The following is a 22,789-nucleotide window of genomic DNA, read 5'->3' as shown; positions in this document are numbered from 1 at the left end:
AGTTTGATGTTTATGTTAATGCAGTAGTTTGCTTTTATTGGCAAAGTGTAAGACATTTTAGACTTTGCAACAAGATTTGCATCTTAGCCATGCTTATCCCAGTCCCAGTAAACGTGCATCTCCTCATGCTAACCATGTTAACATATTTGACAAAATTAAAGGCATTTCATATTTAATTCACCTCAGTTTTGGAAGTATACAAAATTGCTGTTTCTGGGTTTCATCCTTCTGATCTGTGTTCAATTTATATTTTCTTTTTATGATTACTTTAGCCTACCATTACGTCTCCCCACTAACACTAACATGAAAGTGATTTCAAGACAAGGATGGCAGACTTTTTGGTCACATCTGTTGTCACATCTGTTGTCACAGGGTTGCAAGGTGAGAGGTAAGAGTGTGAACCCATGTTCAGCACAGCACAGGAAGTGAGTGAATGATGGGGAAGAAAAGAGGGTTCAATCAACTGCTTCACAAATTATGTTGTAGGCTATCCTGGAGTCAATCTGTCCCACTTCTAATATTTCTAAGGTTTAATAAAATGTTTTACTACAGTTTATCGGCTGTTGTTTGTGAAAAATAGATTTTTTTTAACCAAAGCAATTAAATCTACGGAATCTTACAGAGCCTTTTAAATTTTGTGACTTCAATTAACTTGTTATCACTCTTCTTTAATTTTTAAATGTTCCAAGTGTTTTCTTTGTCAAAGCTGACGTTTTTTCAGACTTTAAACCCAGCTTCCATGCCCTGTCCTATGCACTGCCTACCTTTATTCCTTGAGCTGTGATTGGAGCAGCGTTACGTCAATCATGATTGGTAGCAAGGTTGGTTGCGTGGACGCGGTTGTTGATGTAGCTGTCAGAAGTCAGACAGTCGGCGCAGAGAGCAGCTAGCAGGTAAGTCTGAGCTAACAGCGGCAAGCTGGAGGCTTTACACGGGGAAATGCGATTAGCTACAATCGGCAGGTAACATACTCTAACATACAATGCGTCCAGAATTATTTGGGAGTTTTATATGAGAAAATAAAGAAGTGTTACGCTCACAGTGCGCAGCTATGGGCTATACCGTTGGTATCATGTCAAATTGATGATAGATAACATGAAACTCGTGAGCAGCATGAATGGAGCCACTTGTTCGTTTTTGAAATGAGGACCAGCTTTCTTTATTAGTTACATTTATGCTCATTTTAACAGGTAGGTAAGGAAGGTCTTGTAGTGAGATAGGAAGTGAGGTGCTAACAGCTGAACTCAGTACGTCTAGTGATCACAGTATTCATATACTGTTTATTTTATCCATGTAAACCTCACTGTTCATGTTGCCTCACGTAGTCATGTCAGAGAGTCCCAGCAGCAGCTAAAATATGTAATAATATACCACATATTACACTTGTTGCTCCTCCTGAGTTGTTGCATCATGTCTTGAATCATTAATGTTGACAGCAATCCCATAGGCTGTGTCACTGTGCTGCTGTATGTCTTTCAGTCTTCCTTCCTGTCTTTGCTTGCAGCTAACAATGCAGTTCCTGGGCCGGCTGCTGGACACAGTCTCCTCTGTGTCCACCCTCTTCACCAACCCTTACAGGGTCAAAGATGTGCCGCTGTCTGACTACGGAGGAGGAGGCAAAGTCCTGCTGAAAGAAGAGGGGCGGATAGTGCTGTACAAAAACACCCAGTGTCAGTCATGGGACTGTCTGCTTATGTGTCCCGAGACACCAACTGTAGTTCTGAGGTCGGTATTGAATAGGAGAGTGGTGTGATATGTCCTATCTGTAGTGCGAACAAACAGGGTGTAAAGGTGAAGGTGGCAGCTGATGTTATATTCCTAAGATATATTTTGACAATCTGCAGCCTTCCCTCAGGCGTTTTTGTTACTTTCATCCTCTGTCATCTTATACATTTAGTTTAGATCACTGCTGACCTTTGCCTTTAACCAAAAAGGCAGGTTAAGTAAATTAAAGCCCTTAATCTTGAATGTATCAGTGTTGTATCATACAGCTGTAGATTAAAAAAAAAGTACTCAGTTAAAGATTGAGTGTGTTGAGCTGATGACCACCGTTTTTTGTTTTTTTATTGTGCAACATCATGAACCTAGAAAACAATGAGTCACAATAGTTCTGCTTATTTAGAGAGAAATGTCAAAGATACTTCATTTTAAATCTCACAACATCCCAGCAGTTGCAAACGTGCATATAGTGTTTGTAAACGTTATTGGAAAGTAAAAAGGCACATCTATTGAACAAAAGACACTTTGGAGACAAGATAACTAAGTGACACTCATTTCAGGTTTTGAGAGATGTTTGTTTGTGAAATTTGGCCATGTAACCCATGTGCTGCTCTGAAGGCTGTTTCAGGTGTCATCAGAGGACGATGCTATGAACTGGTTTCCACACTATGCCCTCAAACTGCGACCCTTCTACGAGACGCTGCCTCTGAAGGCTGAGACTGTGCAGCCAATTGTGGACTGCATCCGCAATCACCAGGACTGGAGCTCCGCCCACATCGCTGTAGAGACAGGCCTGAGAGAGTGTCTCAAACATAACTACATCCAGAGGTAACGCAAGGACTGCTTAATGATCTGAATACTCTTTTTTCAGTACTCATTGAGGCTGTTGGATGTGTCACAGTTCAAAATGACATCTTGATATTAATGGCATTGTCAAAAATGATAGATCAATGCTTGTGGCCTAAAGTCTAAGCTGTTTATCAGTGATGAGCCATCAGTATGTGAGTGCCAGCTGAATGAATTCAATGCTACAAACAGCATTCATCATCTTTTACGACTGCCTTTTATGATGGTGTCTTCAAAACCATTCCATGCTTGGGGCACCTGCTTCATACTAAAACATGGCATCTTACTTGTATATTCCTGGACTCGTCTCCTTTCTGCCCCCAGTCAGATCAATTCTCGGGACATATCAGGTCAGACACCACTACACCTGGCATGTGAGAAAGGCGACTTGGTTTGCGTGAAGGAGCTCTTGGAGGAAAGCCAGGCACGCACCGATATCAGAGACCGCAATGGAGACACACCTATGCACTGCGCCTCCAAGCAGGATTCTCCTGTCATCATCCAGGTGAGACTGTACTGGAAAGAAGTCTCCGTCAAATGACTTTCAGTGTTCTGTATTTCAGTGCATTATGAAAGCAACCGCAATTTGATCAGAAATAGATTTGGTTTGGATTTGGTTGTCATTATTTGATTAAACAAAAAGTTACTGTTGACTAGGATTCTCCAAACTGCACTGTCTTCCTCCATCCATCTTGCCATCCTCTCTTCATGCAGGTTCTGTGCTCACGGTTGTGCTCAGGGGTGAATGAGCTGAACAACAGCGGGGAGACACCGCTCCATGTTGCCTGCCGTCTGGGCCGTGTGGAGGCTGGCAAAGCCCTGTTGGAAGGAGGGGCCAAGTGTGATGTCATTGGTGGCACAGGCTACCCCATTCACACTGCAATGAAGTACAGTGAGAAGGAGTGAGTGGCTGACAAAATTGGGAGCTATAGATTCAAAAAGAAGGATGTGTGTATTTCCTTCGGGGTTACTAAAGAAACTACATAGATGGATTTTGTTGTTTGTCTGCCAGCTGTGTGGAGGAGCTCCTCAAAGCAGACCCAGGCCAACTGCAGGCAGAGGACGCTTTGTATGGCGGGACGCCTCTCCACTGGGCCAAAACTGCTGAGGTTACACAATTTCCATCATTTTTTTAACCCACAGAAATCTATTAAAACTTAGATGACTGTATTGTGGCTTAATAGAGGGATAAAAATTTAAAGCAGCGTAGAGGAATCTTGACAGACATGTAGAGAAAAAAAGGCTTCTTCCTCTCTTCATGCCAGATGTGTCGTCTGCTGCTGGAGCATGGCTGTGCAGTGAACTACCTTAGTAAGACCGGCGAGACCGCCCTCCACATTTTGACCAAGAAGGGCCGCTTTGAGGCAGCGATGGTGCTGCTCACCCATGGGGCGAATGCCAACCTGAAAGGCCAGGATGGCAACACAGCGCTACATCTAGCTATGAAGGTGTGTGTTTTATTGTTGTTGCTGACAGGCCATCCATCATGGCTGTCAGTGAGAAAAAAACTTCAGTTGCAGTTTGTACATAATAATGCACCATGATTGTGTCTCTGCTCATCAGATGGATCACATGGAGTTGATTAAAGCTCTAATTGTGTTTGGAGCTGATGTTGAAATCCACAATGACATCGGAGAAACACCTGGACTAATCGCAGCACGTACCAGCAAAGGTAAGTGAAAGAGAAGAGGTGAAAAAAGGAGAGCCTTAAACTGAGGGGAAGGATATGAGCGGAGACAGTTAATCTTATAAAGATGTGAAAGGGAAAGTCTTGAGTCTAGTAGAATTAGAAATATAATGTACCTGACCTAACAAAGCTGTCTGATGTCCCGTCTTATTTAAAAGCATGTGTAGATCAGCATGACAATAGTTAAAACTTCAATTAACATTATGCCGTGACTGATTGAAAGCAGTGTAGCTAGAAGCTCATTTACTTTTAACAATGCAATAAACAATGTTATTGCCACACTGCGTAAAATAAGATTAGACATAACTGATACCCAGGGGCTCTAGAAAACAATAATAATCCCACTCCCTTCTACACTGCTGTTTACCATGTACCCAGAAGTTCATTGTTGTACAGAAATTCTCTATTACATCTATTGTGTTGCTGAATTATTAGTATCTGTTTTCCTGCATAGACACTTTTATTGTAGAGGCATGTAAGTTCTGTTAGTGACAGCCAGGCGCAGCTGAAGCATGTTTTCAGTTGTGGAGTACTGTCTGAAAAAGCACTATTAACATACTATAATAACATGGTGTTTGCACATAAATAGAATGTATATAAAACAGCTCACTCAATGCTCTGGAACAGAAATTGTGTTATTGTGTTAAATTTTTGTGTTTAATTTTTGAATACGCCTGATACCTGCTAACAGCTTGCTGATGTCCTTGCTTTCTCCCTTCCTCTCTCTCTCTCTCTCTCTCTCTGGCTCTGTCTTTCTCTCTGCTGTTTGTGTGGTGTGGGCATGTCTAACTTGTTATCTTGCCTGTGTGTGTGTCTATGTTAACATAAAAGGTCCTAATAGAAAGATACTGCTGGATATGCTGTGTAGTGTAGGAGTGCAGCGCTGCCTCCCTCCTTCTCCACATAGTCCTCCTCCCATCACCAACACGACAAAGCCTCCAGGCATAGGTAACGCCTATCCTCACATCTTCCCCCCTTTTAAATTTTATATGTCTTCGGATAAAGGAATATGTAATTTGTACTTGATAATATGAATTAACTAAGATAAATAATGTTTTCATGCTTGCAGATATTTTAGAAGTCTATGAAGGCAGAAATTATCTAGTAAAAAAATGTATAACATAAATGTTTTTTTCCAAACAGTGAGACTATACATAGATGCTCTTGTTGTTTGTTGAAATCCCAGTGACCTCTTTCCTTTCTATCCTTACTGCATGCATTTGCTGTACCAAAATATAGTGTGACTGGTTCACAGGGTTTGAGGACATCATGTATGCTGGGGCTGCACTAGGTGTGATGAGCAGAGGCACATCTGAAGTGGATGGACCCAAGACAGAGAAAAGGAAGTGAGTATGGGATGTATGAGCGTTGTTAGGCTGGAGTACAGTATATGTATAATTTGCACTGTTAGCATACACAGGGGCAGGACACGGTCCTCTTCACTGATGAAGACTGTAATCTGTGTTTATGTGGCTCTAGCTAAAAAAGTAGAATGCAGATAGTTTTATCACTCCTCCATGTGACCTCATTACTTCTTAGAACCTGTTACAAAAGCCTTGTTGCTCTGTCCTGCAGGATGGACAAACTGCTGTGTCTGGATGGTGGAGGCATTAAAGGCCTGGTGTTGATCCAGTTGTTGATCGCTCTGGAGAGAGAGGCCGGTCGACCCACCAGAGAGCTCTTTGACTGGATAGCTGGCACGAGCACTGGAGGAATCTTGGCCCTTGCTATTATCCACGGTGTGTTTGTATTTCCTTCCTGTCTTTTCTGTACTTTCAACAGATTGCAGCAGAGCAATGACGTTTTTTCTATGTGTAGGTAAGTCCATGGAGTACCTGCGCTGCCTGTACTTTAGGATGAAGGAGCAGGTGTTCAAGGGGTCAAGACCATACGAATCAGCACCACTTGAGGACTTTCTGAAGAAGGAATTTGGAGAAAACACAAAGATGACAGACGTCCAATACCCCAGGTTTGCATCAGAACAGACAGACCTAAAAGCTGTCTTAAGGTGTTTGAATTTCAGCTGTTAAGGCTATAGTCAAAACTCTTTATGAGCACACACACTGTAGCCTACATTTCACCTAGCTATTCTTAAACTGTCCTCTAATTATTTTTTTCTGTACAGGGTGATGGTGACCAGTGTTTTGGCTGACAGACATCCAGGCGAGCTGCACATCTTCAGGAACTATGACCCTCCTTCCATCCACAGAGAACCTCCTTATGCCACTACAGCTACATTCAAGCCTTTAACCATCCCTCAAGGTACTTAGAAAATGTTCATTGTATTTATTGGCCCATTGTACTACTCCTCTTATGTTGTAATATAGGGAAAGTGTAGTGCACAGATCATACCACAGGATGGCAGCATAGTGATCAGCAGTTTTCAGGTCAAGTATGAGGTAATCATATCAGGAAAGTGGTACCAAGTTCTTGTGACATTCAGGCCACGAACACTGAATAAGAAATTCCGAAACATACATCAGAATTTGCATGTCATCATTTTTACAAAGAGGTACAGTGGTGCTGTGTTTGAGTGCCAGCCATGTTGTTGTTCCAGGATGGGAGGATGAGGATGTGTTGATAATAGGATACACAGAAGAGCCGCCCACAAAGCGTAGGAAGGTGACAGAGGAAGGTGTGTGGGCTCATGGAAAACATTAGACTGTATTAAAAAAAGGTGACGCTATACAAACATTAAAGTGGTTTATTAGGGCCTTCTCGTCTGCAGAAAGTTATTACTGAATGAATGCCAAGACTAAAATTTACACAAGTGAATAAATTAACCATTTACTGCCATTGAATTATGTCTAGATTACAGTTGTATTGATAACCATAAATTACTGTAACATATCAGTAGGAAGAACTGGAAAAATGCGTCATAATAAATCCTAAACTGCTTTTACACGACCAGGTTCAGAAAGAAATTTCTTGCCTCATAGTTAATATGCATCATAAAACATACACTTGATGAAAAGTTATGAGCATTTTATTAGTTTTATCCTTGTGTTTACATCAGAGCAACTTGTGTGGAGGGCTGCCCGCTCCAGTGGTGCTGCACCCACCTACTTCCGACCAATGGGCCGCTTTCTGGATGGAGGGCTGCTAGCCAATAACCCCACCCTAGACGCCATGTCAGAAATCCATCAATACAATAAGGCCTTAAAAACAGAGGTAGCTGCAATCTGACATTAGGCTGCTAACTCATGTGGATTTATAAATTATCTTTTTGTTATTGTATCTTGTCGTGTCTTTCAGGGCCGTGAACAGGACGCTAGGAAGTTGGGTATTGTGGTCTCCCTCGGTACAGGTAGGGCACTTAATTTCTTGTTGACATGGCACATAATGTGTGAATGTGACTGCAAACGTCAGTGTTTGTGATCAGAATGTGTGTATTCATTTTGCAATTTTCCAGATGAAGGGGAAATTGGTGTGGATAGTTTTGTAGCGCTGACTGTTCTGTTGCTCTTTCTATGGAGCTACTTTAGAAACCTTGAACAGCACATTGTGAATAGCAGGCTTGGGTAAAGTCTAGCTTTAGTACATAATTGTTTTGTACATGTGCTGCTGTGCATCTTCAGGCAAACCTCCTCAGGTGGTGGTGAGCTCTGTGGATGTTTTCAGACCCTCCAATCCTTTGGAGTTGGCCAAAAGCTTTGTTGGAGCAAAGGAGCTGGGCAAAATGCTGGTGGATTGTGTGAGTACACTACTTTTTTCTTAAATCAACAATGTTGTACACAACAGCTAGCTCTGGGTCCCAAATTTCTTTTTTAATCTCATGCAGTCAGAGTTGTCTCATGATTGTTTTGCTTCATATTTTGGACATAAGGACTAATGTCTGAATCATGCTGTACTGTGTGATTTTCTTTCCTTCTAATTATAACACCATGTTTCTGACAGTGTACAGACTCTGATGGCTGTGCAGTAGACCGGGCCCGAGCCTGGTGTGAAATGATTGATACCATCTACCACAGGTCAGCTGACAATGAAACTGCTGTTTTTAGTTCTTATTTACTGCCTCCTCTTCTCACTCAAGACATGGTTGCAGTTTTGTCACTTAGAAAATGTCAGATATCTCACTGCCGGTTTAAATGTAAAGATGTAAAACTCTTAAGTGACTGTTCTTTGCTTTGCACAGACTCAGTCCCCAGCTGACTCAGGAGGTGATGCTGGATGAAGTGAGCGATGCAGTCTTGGTGGACATGCTGTGGGAAACTCAGATGTATTTATATGAAAAAAGGGAAGTCCTCCAGTCTCTGGCTAAGACACTGCTGGAGAACTGAGAGCCCAAGGAAACAGAAAAATATGCAAAGGGGAAAATGTGAGTGGGGGAGAGGTGGAGACGGCAAAAAGTGTAGTTTGAAGAAGCACTAAGATCTGTTGTGTCTAAATTTGAGAAGTTCAGAAGTATGGTAGTCACTTAAACCATGACTGACAACACCTTTAACAACTGACTTTCTGTAGCCTTTTGTAGGGACATTTTGTAGCATCCTATTACTTCAATGTCACTTTTCGTTATACAACTCAGTTTGTATATAAAGCTGTGAAGGAGAGATGATAAAGCCCTCCTTTACTCGGTGTGTGAGTAAAGGGGAAATGGCAAAGGAAGTGGTATTGTGGAGGCAAATGGAAAGAGCCCCGCACACTGACTGTAACTGTGTCAGCTAGCTGCCATCCTCCCCCTCTCCATTCTGGTAAGTAACAGACAGCAGAAACTTGCTTAAAATGATTGGTTGGAATAAAATTGCATCACTCCTCGCCATTCCTTCTTCACTTGTTCCTCTTTTTCACTCAGGCAGTTAGGCATTCATCACATATAATAATAGACAAAATGCATATCACTGCAGTTCAGCTTGGGTAAAGGTCAGCCAGTTCTGCCTTATGTGTCTGAGACCAAAACTGAAACCGTTCTCCTTTATCCTGTTGTATCAGATATTCATGCCTTTGTAACGTATCCATACTGACTTTTAACATAATGTTTTGTCTCATGTGTATTGATTAACTGCGTGCATGTTGTACACTGTCAATCCACACAGTATTGTCATGAGTGCAGACAAGGCTTGAATTATCATTTTACTTGAAGGACATACAGAGGACTGCTGCTGCTGATGCCTCTTGCACAAAATAAACAGGAGGCAACCATTTTCTTATTTATCTTAATTTTCCTTTTTTTTGTATCTAAATTAATTACCGAAGTCTATACTTGTATGATAATAAAATATATAACCTATAACCTGAGATGCACCCTGTTGTTTGTTTCTTAAAGTTCCTACTGATAGTTTAATAAATGAGATCTATACCATAAATTGAAAAAAAAAATGAAATATAAATGTAAAAAAATACAACTTTTTTTTTTTAAACACAAACAAATATCAAACTTTACATGGTCAAAGCATCCTGACTTTAAAATATCCTTTTATGTGATTATGTTGTGACGTCACAGGAAATAAAACATCATGGAGTCGGCGCAGCGCGTGCACTGGTGTTTGCTTGCTGCTAACACCTTTGTAACATTAGTTAAAAAAAACAACAACACGTGATAAAATACAATTATTTGATACCAGGATACGAGCCGGATTGCCACAGTATGTTTTTTTAATCACCTATATGTGAGCTCTAATGCAAAACATCTTACTCACGTAGCTACCAATTAACGATTAAGCTAATTTAAGCTAGGCTAAAACTCTTGCATGGCCTCAGAATTCAACCGCGAAATTCCTACGTGGCAATAAAGGCTTTAGCTTTCAGTTAGTATGAAATAAATAATTACTATAGGTTTGCTATTTTAAAGAAATAGCCTGGAGGTGTTGCACTGCACAGTTCCTATTTAGTAAATGGAAGTAAATATGCCATGCCGAGATGTAAATAGCGCCACCTAGCATGTTATTTCTCACGGCTCATGGCTTTGATATGTGTAGCTGTGACTGAGCTATTTGCAAGAAAAAGGTTGTGGTTATCTAGTTGTAGGATGAGGCTCTGGTGGTCAATCGTTTCAAATATAGAACGAACAACTTTTATTTCCTGTGTTTTGTTACCATGTGAGCTTGTGACTGTGATACCCTGGTGTGCCTACTCAGGGGTTGTGTTGGTTCTAAAGTTCACCTCAGCATAAGGGACCTGCTCTTTATTTTGGAGTACGGAGTACAGAGGATCCGGGTTGTTCTTTGAGAAGTGGACATCACTGTAGTGAAGTTCCTCCTCTGCTGGTTGCGCTGCGATGACATCATACTTGGGACCAGAAGTTAATGTCAAAAATACAAGAAAAAAACCACTTTTAAAAAATGCCAAGTATTGTTGGGATTGTTGTTGAGAAAACATACATGAACTGATTACTTACCTGCTCCAAGTTGTCAAAAGTTGTGTTTGTAGGAGCCTGTCTGGAGAGCTTCTTTTTTCTAGTTAGTGAAAAGAGTGAATATAAAAATAAATGGTTGATGCTGTCCCTGACCTAAATCAAAGAACAGTGTTACTGACCTGATCCACAGGAACACCATGACAAGTATTAAAGCCAGGAGAGCTGCAGAAACTCCTGCTGCTGCTGCTTCCCATTTGCCTGTGATACTTTGAACAGTGAGAGTCTTTTCATTGGCTCTGATGCTTTTGGTGCCTTTTCTGACTGAACAGTAGTATCTTCCTGCATGCTGGCTGCTGACTGGGTCTAGAAGCAGGTGTTTGTTTTGGCTGTGTGACAGGTTCAGAGGTCGACTGTTGAAGTACCAGATGTAGGCTGTGTCAGTCAGAGGACAGCTGGTGCTGCAGGTCAGTCTGACTGTCTGTCCCTCTGTCACCACTGCAGACGGTGTTATCTGCACTTTCAGGTCTGGAAGACAGACAGATTGATCAGTAAATGTAAGATTGTGTTTCAATATTTACCCTTCATCGACTGTTCACCCTAAATAAAAGATAAGCATAAGCAACTTTGACTATTTGTGTCCATGGATATGACAGAGCTACAGTAAGTGTTAAATTCACATAAATGTAACCATTGATTTCAGTGTCTTGTAACACAGATTATGTGAAGATGAAATAGTTTAGTATTTTCTCTTCATCTTTTGGCATTAATAAAAACATTTGAATGGGTCTGCATGAGCACATGGTGATGTTACTGATAACCAGCACAGCACATCTGGCTACATGGCTGAGATGATGTAAACATGGAGCTGACATGTATAAATATAATGTAGATAACATCAGTGTTTTCATGATGTGGACCTGTATGTACATGAGCCACATCTCTGCTCTCATCTTAAAACATGTTCAGATATTTAGCCGTCTGGTGACTGCTGCTGGTAGAGGAATAAAAACATGACACTAACCTGTAACAAACAGAGTGACTCCAGGAGAGTAGGACTGTTTGATTCCATCTTCTGCTTTGATTCTGAATATGTATTCTGCTGAGTCAGTCTGCTTCAAATATTTGAACATGAGGATGTGTTTGTTCTTCGTGTTGTCATAGTACGTCACATTGTGTGCTTCCTCAGACAGCTGTTCAGACTCCTCCTCACTGTTTCTCTTTACTTTACACCAGAACTTTGACTCTGGCTGCTGGTAGTCAGGATGTGAGTATTGGGCTGAGATGTTCACTGAAAAGCCTTTCAGAGCACAGACTCTCCTGCTGACATGATTCACACTCCAGCAGTTCTTCTCCTCAGCACCTGAAATACATGTGAAATATATGGAAACATTACACAAGATAAGAGATGGTATTACACAGGCCTGTATTGATTAATTAGGATAATTAGTAAGTGTTTGTTCTTTAGCAGATAATTATTTAAAAATGTGTAAAGGATTTAATATTTTTGACATTTAGTAACAGATGCTGAAATACATTAATAAGATGTTTTGTCTCAATAGTTGCGGCCTTGTGAACATTAAATTTAATCTATCTTTAGTAAAACATTTTGGACTCTCACAGGAGGTGTTTTACTTTTTAAATAGCATTAAACTTTACAGTGTTCCTATTCAAATCATCATCAACTTCATTAATTCCTGCAGACCATGAAGACAAAATAACACATGTTAACAGACCATATTCATACTCACAGATGTCAGCAGAGTGCAGATACTCATGACCTTTAACAGTACAGGAGAAGCTGTCTGCAGAAGTGATGGGAACTAAAAGCTGTTTTTTCTCCTCCGTCCTTTGAATCTGTCTGTTTTTATACCACGTAACTGAAGTCAGAGGGTCGGTCATAACGCAGCTGGTGTTACAGGTCAGTCTGACATGACCTGATGTGTCTGGAGGAGTCCTTTGAACATGTGTTTCTGTTGGAAGATGATCAATTCATTTTCAGCTGTTCATCTCTGTCTTGACAAATATATAAATGATACATTGATCAGCACATTTGTAATGTGAGTGGTTAGAATGAGTAGAACTGTGTGTCAGTCATTACAGAAAACAATGATCTACTCTGAAACTATGACTGTGAATATATTAGCTGTGCTGTGAAGCTTCACCTGTGGGATGTGTGATGGAGCAGGACTCATCCACTGATGTGTGTTTGTAAGAACACATTGTCCCTTTAGCATAGGTCACACTGAAGCAGGTCGCTGTGACAGAATCTGAATCAATGATAAAAAAATGTCATTTTTTCATGTTTGTGTAACAGGCTGAAGAGCTAATTGTTGTCACTCACCCACTGAGACTGCAGGGGCTCTGAGGTCCTCGTAGCCTTTGATAGCACAGGAGTATCTGACTGCTTCCTCACTGCTGACCAGCTCTTGGTACCAGGGAGACCAGTCCTCATAGAGGAACTCTCTGTTCTTGTACCAGATGTAGGCTGCAGGCTTTTCAGTCAGAGGACAGCTGGTGCTGCACATCAGTGTTACTGTCTGTCCCTCAGTGGTGGGAAACACCTTTAACTGCAGGTCTGACAGAAACAACGTGTATAATATTTATATTTAGAGTCATCACACATTTGTCTGAATCACTGTACCTGTAACACGGAGATGAATTCCACGTTGCTGACAGGTGTCTGATGTGCTCGTAGGTCCTTTGCAGCAGTAAGTGTGAGTATCATTCTCTCTTAGATCATTGACTGTCAGAGTGAAGTGATCCTCCTCTGACACTCTGTACTTTACATGACTTCCATGAGCAGAGAGCTCAGTCTCAGAGCCACCTGAGTACCTAATGTACCATTTCTTGTTGGAAGTGGGATGTTGAGCTGAGCAGGTCAGATTCACTGATGAACCCTTTAAGGCACAGATGCTGTTTTGTTCACCATGAACCCCTTTAATAGAAGATTTCATTAGAAAATATCTGGACAGGTTTATACCATTTTAAGACATTATTGTTTTACAGTAGTTAGTCAGTGATACTGTAGGATTATAATGTCTCTTCATGAGCTTGTGAAGCCAAACCGGTCCGAAAAGAAGTGAGAGTGTGGCCGGAGGGAGCCACAGGACTGTTTCAGCACAACAGACTGGGATGTGTTTAAGCAGGCTGCAACCCACAACAACTGCACTGACCTCCAGGAGTACTCAGAGACTGTCACTGCTTACATCACCAAATGCATTGATGATGTAACTGAAACCAGGACTGTCAGCATTCGAGCCAGTCAGAAACCATGGCTGACAGGGGAGGTCTACAGGCTGCTGAGGGCCAGGAACGCTGCCTTCAGAAGAGGCGACGACACCAGCCTAAAGTCAGCCAGAGCTGACCTGTCCCCTGGCATCAGGAAGGCGAAGAGGCAGTACTCCAGGAGGGTTGCCCACCACCTCAGCGACAGCAGGGACACCCGGAGCCTGTGGCGGGGGATACAGACCATCACAGACTACAAGCCCCCACCACAGAGCTGTGACAGCAACAGCTCTCTGCTGAACTAGCTGAATGATTTCTTTGGACGCTTTGAAGCACTCAACAGCACTCCTGCACAAAAAATCACATCCTCTCCCACTGACCAGGTATTTTCCCTGTCCCGAGCCAGCGTGAAGACATCTCTCAGCCAGATCAACGCACGCAAACCTCCTTGTCCTGACAACATACCTGGCCGTGTGCTCAGAGACTGTGCTGAGGAGCTCGCTGAGGTGTTTACAGACATCTTCAACATCTCACTGAGCCAGGCTGTTGTCCCCACCTGCTTCAAAGCCACCACAATCATCCCTGTGACGAAGAAGTCCATCCCCGCCTGCTTCAATGTCTACCGTCCAGTAGCGCTCGAACCCATCATCATGAAGTGCTTTGAATGGTTAGTCATGAAACACATCAAGACGGCCCTCCCTCCCTCCCTGGACCCCTTCCAGTTTGCATATCGGCCCAACCGGTCAACCAGTGATGCTGTTTCCACAGCACTCCACACAGCTCTCACCCACCTGGAAAATAAAGACTCATACGTTCGAATGCTGTTCATAGACTTCAGCTCAGCATTCAACACCATCATCCCACAGCAGCTCATCAACAAACTGGACCAGCTGGGGCTGAACTCCTTGCTGTGCAACTGGCTGCTGGACTTCCTCACCGGGAGACCTCAGACAGTGCGGGTCGGCAGAAACATATCCAGCACCATCACAATGAACACCGGGGCTCCCCAAGGATGTGTGCTGAGCCCCCTCCTCTTCACTCTGCTGACCCATGACTGCACGCCAACACACAACACCAACATCTTTGTGAAGTTTGCGGACGACACAACTGTGGTGGGTCTCATCTCCAGTGGAGATGAAACACAATACAGGAATGAGGTGCACCTTCTGGCCGAGTGGTGCAGAGACCACAACCTCTCCCTGAATGTGGAGAAGACAAAGGAGATGGTTGTGGACTACAGGAGAGCACACAGTCGGCACACCCCTCTGACCATCGATGGTGCTGCTGTGGAGCAGGTGAGCAGCACCAAGTTCCTGGGTGTGCACATCACTGAGGACCTCTCCTGGACTAACAACACTGCATCACTGACCAAGAAGGCACAGCAGCGACTCTACTTCCTCCGCAAAGAGACTGCGCAGCCTCCGGGCCAGGACCAGCAGACTGAGGGACAGCTTCATCCACCAGGCTGTCAGGAAGCTGAACTCTCTACCTGCTGTGCCCCACTTTCTCCCCCTTCCCTGACACCACCCCCCACCCCTACCACCACCCCCCACCCCCTACCCCTACCACCCCCCCCCCCTACCACCACCCCACCACCCAAGATAGGAACTCTGTGCACCAGCCACTTTACCCTGTGCATTCTCTTGCACCTTAGTCATGTCATACCAGTCTCATATAAGCTGCTATAACTTAAACTATTCCTGGACTGTTTACATTATGCCAACTGCACTGTCTTGCACCATTACATCTTTTTGCACTCTCATATCAGTCTCAATAAGCTGTTATAAGTTAAACCACTCCTGTTTATATTATGCCAACTGCACTGTCTTGCACTATACATCTTTTGCACTCTTACTGCATTGTGCCTTCATTTTGTGCCTTGTATTTTGTGTGTGCCTCATTGTAGGTACATTTTTTACACTTTATATTTATCTTTAGTTTTTAGTTACATGTTATATGTTGCAGAGTGAAGAGTAACGCAATTTCGATTCTCTGTATGTCCAGCACATATAGCAGATTTGACAATAAAGCCGACTTTGACTTTTGACTTTGACTTGACTTTGACAGTGAATCTCCTGTTAGAAGTTTTTTGCAGCTCACTCTGTCTCTCTCACACAGTCCAGATGAAATACCTTACAGTCTTTAGTTAATACTTCATTGTAGTTAATAAACAAGAAAAATAAAATCATTCATACCTGAGACACACAGAATGAAACCCACAAATATACATCCAGCTCCTGCCAAAAACATGGCTGTTGTAGACTTCACCTTCTAATCAGAAAGCCGCTCATGTGACTCTATTAAAATGTTTTTGTGTGTATCAAATATCCAGAAATGGATGATTGGTCAGATTCTCCAGCAGGTCAGTAGCATGGTAAGACAGAATGGACCGCTGATCAGTGTGAGTGTTTCTGGTAGACAAACTACAGGCGGCTCCAACAACCTCACAATCACTTCCTTCCTCATGATCACATTTAGAAAAAAGGAGAGACCTCTTGTGAAACTTGTGTGTTGCTGCTGCTGTTTGACATATTTTTACTCAAAGGTCTTGTGTATGACACAGTATCATGTTGCTTTTGTGGAACATAAAGCAGTTTAAATGTTCTTACACTGCATCTTCATTGGTGCATGTGTTTTTACATGTGGCACTTTGTACGGTTAGAGCAGAAACTAGCTGTGGTTATTTTCTGGTGTGAAAAAAAATACCCTGACACTGTCACAACTATCTCTGAGTTAGAGCAAAAGCACAGTGAGTGAGAGCAGAAGCTGTCTGTGGTTATTTTGTGGCAGAGGAAAAAAAAGAAACACATAGACATGATATCTGTGAAGTCAATACCATAGAACACATGCAGAGAACCACACTGTGTTGACAGTAAAACAGTTCAAACCTGACACTGTCACAACTACAAGTCTCTGAGTTGGAGCAAAAGCACACAAGTCTGGCACTTTAAGGTTTACTGATAATAATCAGCAGGTTAACAGGGCCCATTCACAATCCAGGTTGTCCATCAAGTATGTAAAATCTTCTTGAGTAAATGTAGGTATGTTGTTGATTTTAACAAGCTTCAAATACAAATTTCAGACCAAAACAAATTAGCTGAATGAACATTTTAAGATAACACAGTCAGACAGTTTCAAAGTGCAGGAATCCAATATTAACAAGACAAGTTTGTTAAACACTTCAAAGGGTTTTCTTTCAAATGAGTTGAAGTATCTGATACATATTGTTTTGTTGGAAAACAAACACAACTCTTAGTTTTTATCCAGCAAATTTCCACTTCTTAATCAGACTCAGAGGTTACAGACTCTAAACCTTTGTTGTCTTGATCAGAAGGCAGCGGTCTGATGGTGGAGTAGAGATCAGCTGTGTGGTTTTTAGGGAAGTGGAGTCTGCTGTACTGATGATCATCCTGCTCTGCTGCCTGAGCTGACACGTTTTCATACATGGGATCAGGATTCAGCTGAGGAAACAAGACACAGTGATCAGTGTGTGGAAAATATATAATAAGTGTTTTATTGGATGCTTTTGATGTCTCATTGTGTCTGAGTGCTGCAATCAGTGACAAAATGTATTACTCTAATATATTGTTTAAAAATGATTCAATGCAGCACTCAACTTTGATACTATGAAACCGTGTGAATATGTAACAACAGTATGTCTGATAGTGGCTACAGAGATGACACAGTTGTGCTGTGTTAACCTGAGAGACATCATGGAGGAGTTTAGCAGGAACACATGTAGGGGATGAGTTTAAAGCTACAGGCAATATCACAAACTTCTGTAACTTCTGTCCTGCTCAGCAATAAATGATCATTCTGTCTAAAGAGAAACTGATCAGATGATCAAATAAGAGTGAGGTTACTCTACTTCTGTAAGGTTGTTTAAATCTCGTTTTTACCTGCTCTAAGTGGTTTGATGTTTCAGTTCTTGAAGATTGACTGGAAACCCTCTTTTTTCTGTTTTTCAAAAAAAAAGAATATAAATATATATACCTATATACATGAATAAATATTTGTTGAAGCCATTTAAAATCAAAGTGTGAACATCATTTATCTAAAACAGAGAACAGTGTTACTGACCTGATCCACAGGAACACCATGACAAGGATTAAAGCCAGGAGAGCTGCAGAAACTCCTGCTGCTGCTGCTGCTTCCCATTTGCCTGTGAGACTTTGGACAGTGAGAGTCTCTTCATTGGCTCTGATGCTTTTGGTGCCTTTTCTGACTGAACAGCAGTATCTTCCTGCATGCTGGCTGCTGACTGGGTCTAGAAGCAGGTGTTTGTTTTGGCTGTGTGACAGGTTCAGAGGTCGACTGTTGAAGTACCAGATGTAGGCTGTGTCAGTCAGAGGACAGCTGGTGCTGCAGGTCAGTCTGACTGTCTGTCCCTCTGTCACCACTACAGACGGTGTTATCTGCACTTTCAGGTCTGGAAGACAGACAGATTGATCAGTAAATGTAAGAGACATTTGACAGCTGGGTCTTATGAAACACAACATTGAATCACAGAATAAGTCTTTTTGTTTCCAAAGCAATCCATATCACTGTTACAAAGAGATTTGTGTTTCAAGATCTACTCTTCATCATCTGTTCACCCTATTTACTTTGACTATTTGTGTCCATGGATATGACAGAGCTACAGTAAGTGTTAAATTCACATACATGTAACCATTGATTTCAGTGTCTTGTAACAATTTTGTAAAGATGAAATAGTTTAGTATTTTCTCTTCATCTTTTGGCATTAATAAAAACATTTGAATGGGTCTGCATGAGCACATGGTGATGTTACTGATAACCAGCACAGCACATCTGGCTACATGGCTGAGATGATGTAAACATGGAGCTGACATGTATAAATATAATGTAGATAACATCAGTGTTTTCATGATGTGGACCTGTATGTACATGAGCCACATCTCTGCTCTCATCTTAAAACATGTTCAGATATTTAGCCGTCTGGTGACTGCTGCTGGTAGAGGAATAAAACATGACACTAACCTGTAACAAACAGAGTGACTCCAGGAGAGTAGGACTGTTTGATTCCATCATCTGCTTTGATTCTGAATATGTATTCTGCTGAGTCAGTCTGCGTCAAATGTTTGAACATGAGGATGTGTTTGTTCTTCGTGTTGTCATAGTACGTCACATCATGTGCTTCCTCAGACAGCTGTTCAGACTCCTCCTCACTGTTTCTCTTTACTTTACACCAGAACTTTGACTCTGGCTGCTGGTAGTCAGGATGTGAGTATTGGGCTGAGATGTTCACTGAAAAGCCTTTCAGAGCACAGACTCTCCTGCTGACATGATTCACACTCCAGCAGTTCTTCTCCTCAGCACCTGAAATACATGTGAAATATATGGAAACTTTACACAAGATAAGAGATGGTGTTACACAGGCCTGTATTGATTAATTAGGATCATTATTATATTTGACAAAGTGTTTGTTCTTTAACAGATACTTATTTTAAAAATAAAGGATTTAATATTTTTGACATTTAGTAACGGATGCTGAAATACATTAATAAGATGTTTTGTCTCAATAGTTGCGGCCTTGTGAACACCAAATTTAATCTATCTTTAGAAAAACATTTTGACAGGAGGTGTTTTACTTTTTAAATATCATTAAACTTTAAAGTGTTCCTATTAAAATCATCATCAACTTCATTAATTCCTGCAGACCATGAAGACAAAATAACACATGTTAACAGACCATATTCATACTCACAGATGTCAGCAGAGTGCAGATACTCATGACCTTTAACAGTACAGGAGAAGCTGTCTGCAGAAGTGATGGGAACTAAAACCTGTTTTTTCTCCTCCGTCCTTTGAATCTGTCTGTTTTTATACCACGTAACTGAAGTCAGAGGGTCGGTCATAATGCAGCTGGTGTTACAGGTCAGTCTGACACAACCTGGTGTGTCTGGAGGAGTCCTTTGAACATGTGTTTCTGTTGGAAGATGATCAATTCATTTTCAGCTGTTCATCTCTGTCTTGACAAATATATAAATGATACATTGATCAGCATATTTGTAATGTGAGTGGTTAGAATGAGTAGAACTGTGTGTCAGTCATTACAGAAAACAATGATCTACTCTGAAACTATGACTGTGAATATATTAGCTGTGCTGTGAAGCTTCACCTGTGGGATGTGTGATGGAGCAGGACTCATCCACTGATGTGTGTTTGTAAGAACACATTGTCCCTTTAGCATAGGTCACACTGAAGCAGGTCGCTGTGACAGAATCTGAATCAATGATAAAAAAATAGATTCAGTATTTTTGAGAGTTTAAATGATCAAAATGTCATTTTTTCATGTTTGTGTAACAGGCTGAAGAGCTAATTGTTGTCACTCACCCACTGAGACTTCAGGGGCTCTGAGGTCCTCGTAGCCTTTGATAGCACAGGAGTATCTGACTGCTTCCTCACTGCTGACCAGCTCTTGGTACCAGGGAGACCAGTCCTCATAGAGGAACTCTCTGTTCTTGTACCAGATGTAGGCTGCAGGCTTTTCAGTCAGAGCACAGCTGGTGCTGCACATCAGTGTTACTGTCTGTCCCTCAGTGGTGGGAAACACCTTTACCTGCAGGTCTGACAGAAACAACGTGTATAATATTTATATTTAGAGTCATCACACATTTGTCTGAATCACTGTACCTGTAACACGGAGATGAATTCCACGTTGCTGACAGGTGTCTGATGTGCTCGTAGGTCCTTTGCAGCAGTAAGTGTGAGTATCATTCTCTCTTAGATCATTGACTGTCAGAGTGAAGTTATCCTCCTCTGACACTCTGTACTTTACATGACTTCCATGAGCAGAGAGCTCAGTCTCAGAGCCACCTGAGTACGTAATGTACCATTTCTTGTTGGAAGTGGGATGTTGAGCTGAGCAGGTCAGATTCACTGATGAACCCTTTAAGGCACAGATGCTGTTTTGTTCACCATGAACCCCTTTAATAGAAGATTTCATTAGAAAATATCTGGACAGGTTTATACCATTTTAAGACATGATTGTTTAACAGTAGTTAGTCAGTGATACTGTAGGATTATAATTTCTCTTCATGAGCTTGTGAAGCAAACACAGTGAAAATCTTGTTACTAAAGCTGACAGTGAATCTCCTGTTAGATGTTTTTTGCAGCTCACTCTGTCTCTCACACAGTCCAGATGAAATACCTTACAGTCTTTACTTAATACTTCATTGTAGTTAATAAACAAGAAAAATAAAATCATTCATACCTGAGACACACAGAATGAAACCCACAAATATACATCCAGCTCCTGCCAAAAACATGGCTGTTGTAGACTTCACCTTCTAATCAGAAAGCCGCTCATGTGACTCTATTAAAATGTTTTTGTGTATCAAATATCCAGAAATGGATGATTGGTCAGATTCTCCAGCAGGTCAGTAGCATGGTAAGACAGAATGGACCGCTGATCAGTGTGAGTGTTTCTGGTAGACAAGCTACAGGCGGCTCCAACAACCTCACAATCACTTCCTTCCTCATGATCACATTTAGAAAAAAGGAGAGACCTCTAGTGAAACTTGTGTGTTGCTGCTGCTGTTTGACATATTTTTACTCAAAGGTCTTGTGTATGACACAGTATCATGTTGCTTTTGTGGAACATAAAGCAGTTTAAATGTTCTTACACTGCATCTTCATTGGTGCATGTGTTTTTACATGTGGCACTTTGTACGGTTAGAGCAGAAACTAGCTGTGGTTATTTTCTGGTGTGGGAAAATATGAATGGAGACATGCTGACCTGATCTTTATTATTTTCTGTGTCTGAACCGTCTGAACTTTCTTACATCGGTATATGTCCGCTATACTTTAACAGGCCAGTTAAACTCGTTTCCTTTTTCCAAGACTCTAAGACGACTTCTTGTCTAACAGGTTTATTGGAGTAGGAAAGTGTAAAACTGAAACAGATAAATACAACTGATTAACGCTATGATTTTTAACACTCAATATGCATTTTCTAAAACTGAATAAAATAATATTTAAACGTTGTTTGTCTAATAAACCTTAACCTATAATATTAACAGAACAATACATCACATCGCACATCCACATCTCATCTGGATCTACGCATGACAATCACAGTTATAGAATTACTCGATCAAAATATAAACACAAGCACAAAACAATAGCAAGTGATTCCATTCAAAGATTAATTAGATAAAATAAAAACAAAGTCACATACTCACGATGCTGCATCAGGCGTGAGACATAAACTATTAACACTGTAACTAACTCAGCGGCTCCAACTAAAGCAGAGAGCACAGCCATCCACACAACCGCTCTGTGTCTCCATGGCAACACGACACTCCAGCCAAACAGCTGGGACTCCCAAGCAACCGCGTCACAGAACACAGCATCTACTTGCAAATAAATCATACAAACAAATTCGCTTTTACATCAAAACACGCTGCATAAATGCATTTTCATATGCTGCTGTTTATGGAGTGAGAGCAGAAGCTGCTGACAGTAAAACAGTTTTACAAACCTGACACTGTCACAACTATCTCTGAGTTAGAGCAAAAGCACAGTGAGTGAGAGCAGAAGCTGTCTGTGGTTATTTTGTGGCAGAGGAAAAAAAAGAAACACATAGACATGATATCTGTGAAGTCAATACCATAGAACACATGCAGAGAACCACACTGTGTTGACAGTAAAACAGTTCAAACCTGACACTGTCACAACTACAAGTCTCTGAGTTGGAGCAAAAGCACACAAGTCTGGCACTTTAAGGTTTACTGATAATAATCAGCAGGTTAACAGGGCCCATTCAGAATCCAGGTTGTCCATCAAGTATGTAAAATTTTCTTGAGTAAATGTAGGTATGTTGTTGATTTTAACAAGCTTCAAATACAAATTTCAGACCAAAACAAATTAGCTGAATGAACATTTTAAGATAACACAGTCAGACAGTTTCAAAGTGCAGGAATCCAATATTAACAAGACAAGTTTGTTAAACACCTCAAAGGGTTTTCTTTCAAATGAGTTGAAGTATCTGATACATA

The 22,789-nt window shown here is 41.4% G+C and overlaps 3 protein-coding genes across 5 annotated transcripts; 1 reads left to right on the top strand and 2 right to left on the bottom strand.

Moving 5' to 3' along the window:
- Positions 1-814: 814 nt before the first annotated feature.
- pla2g6 (phospholipase A2, group VI (cytosolic, calcium-independent)) lies at positions 815-9,487 on the top strand. 2 transcript variants are annotated; one of them, XM_028410532.1, is made up of 18 exons: positions 815-893; positions 1,505-1,725; positions 2,338-2,547; positions 2,890-3,070; positions 3,280-3,467; positions 3,578-3,674; positions 3,831-4,013; positions 4,129-4,237; positions 5,084-5,200; positions 5,508-5,598; positions 5,828-5,991; positions 6,071-6,221; positions 6,378-6,514; positions 7,269-7,423; positions 7,508-7,559; positions 7,831-7,946; positions 8,150-8,223; positions 8,388-9,487. In XM_028410532.1, exons 2-18 carry the CDS (start codon positions 1,511-1,513, stop codon positions 8,530-8,532), a joined length of 2,385 nt encoding a protein of 794 aa, XP_028266333.1. In that variant the 5' UTR covers positions 815-893; positions 1,505-1,510; the 3' UTR covers positions 8,533-9,487. The 2 variants fall into 2 exon arrangements, with proteins under 2 accessions (XP_028266333.1, XP_028266344.1); XM_028410543.1 differs by lacking the exon at positions 5,084-5,200.
- Positions 6,942-22,747, bottom strand: LOC114439088 (uncharacterized). Of its 2 annotated transcripts, XM_028410841.1 has the most exons (10): positions 22,273-22,747; positions 15,965-16,476; positions 13,186-13,479; positions 12,886-13,119; positions 12,707-12,811; positions 12,293-12,514; positions 11,566-11,904; positions 10,724-11,069; positions 10,587-10,644; positions 6,942-10,477 (listed from the first exon to the last, which is right to left on the bottom strand). In XM_028410841.1, exons 2-10 carry the CDS (start codon positions 16,017-16,019, stop codon positions 10,319-10,321), a joined length of 1,812 nt encoding a protein of 603 aa, XP_028266642.1. In that variant the 5' UTR covers positions 16,020-16,476; positions 22,273-22,747; the 3' UTR covers positions 6,942-10,318. The 2 variants fall into 2 exon arrangements, with proteins under 2 accessions (XP_028266642.1, XP_028266649.1); XM_028410848.1 differs by lacking the exons at positions 13,186-13,479; positions 22,273-22,747 and having other exon boundaries at positions 15,965-16,255.
- Positions 16,395-21,487, bottom strand: LOC114439028 (B-cell receptor CD22-like). The gene is made up of 9 exons (XM_028410746.1): positions 21,004-21,487; positions 20,424-20,717; positions 20,124-20,357; positions 19,909-20,013; positions 19,495-19,716; positions 18,768-19,106; positions 17,850-18,198; positions 17,669-17,726; positions 16,395-17,230 (listed from the first exon to the last, which is right to left on the bottom strand). Exons 1-9 carry the CDS (start codon positions 21,056-21,058, stop codon positions 17,051-17,053), a joined length of 1,836 nt encoding a protein of 611 aa, XP_028266547.1. The 5' UTR covers positions 21,059-21,487; the 3' UTR covers positions 16,395-17,050.
- Positions 22,748-22,789: the final 42 nt, after the last annotated feature.

The sequence above is a fragment of the Parambassis ranga genome, chromosome 1, assembly GCF_900634625.1.
Source record: "Parambassis ranga chromosome 1, fParRan2.1, whole genome shotgun sequence".
Classification (NCBI taxonomy): Eukaryota; Metazoa; Chordata; class Actinopteri; family Ambassidae; genus Parambassis; species Parambassis ranga.
The sequence above is the reverse complement of the archived record's forward strand: the minus strand, read 5'-3'. Positions and strand labels throughout refer to the sequence as shown.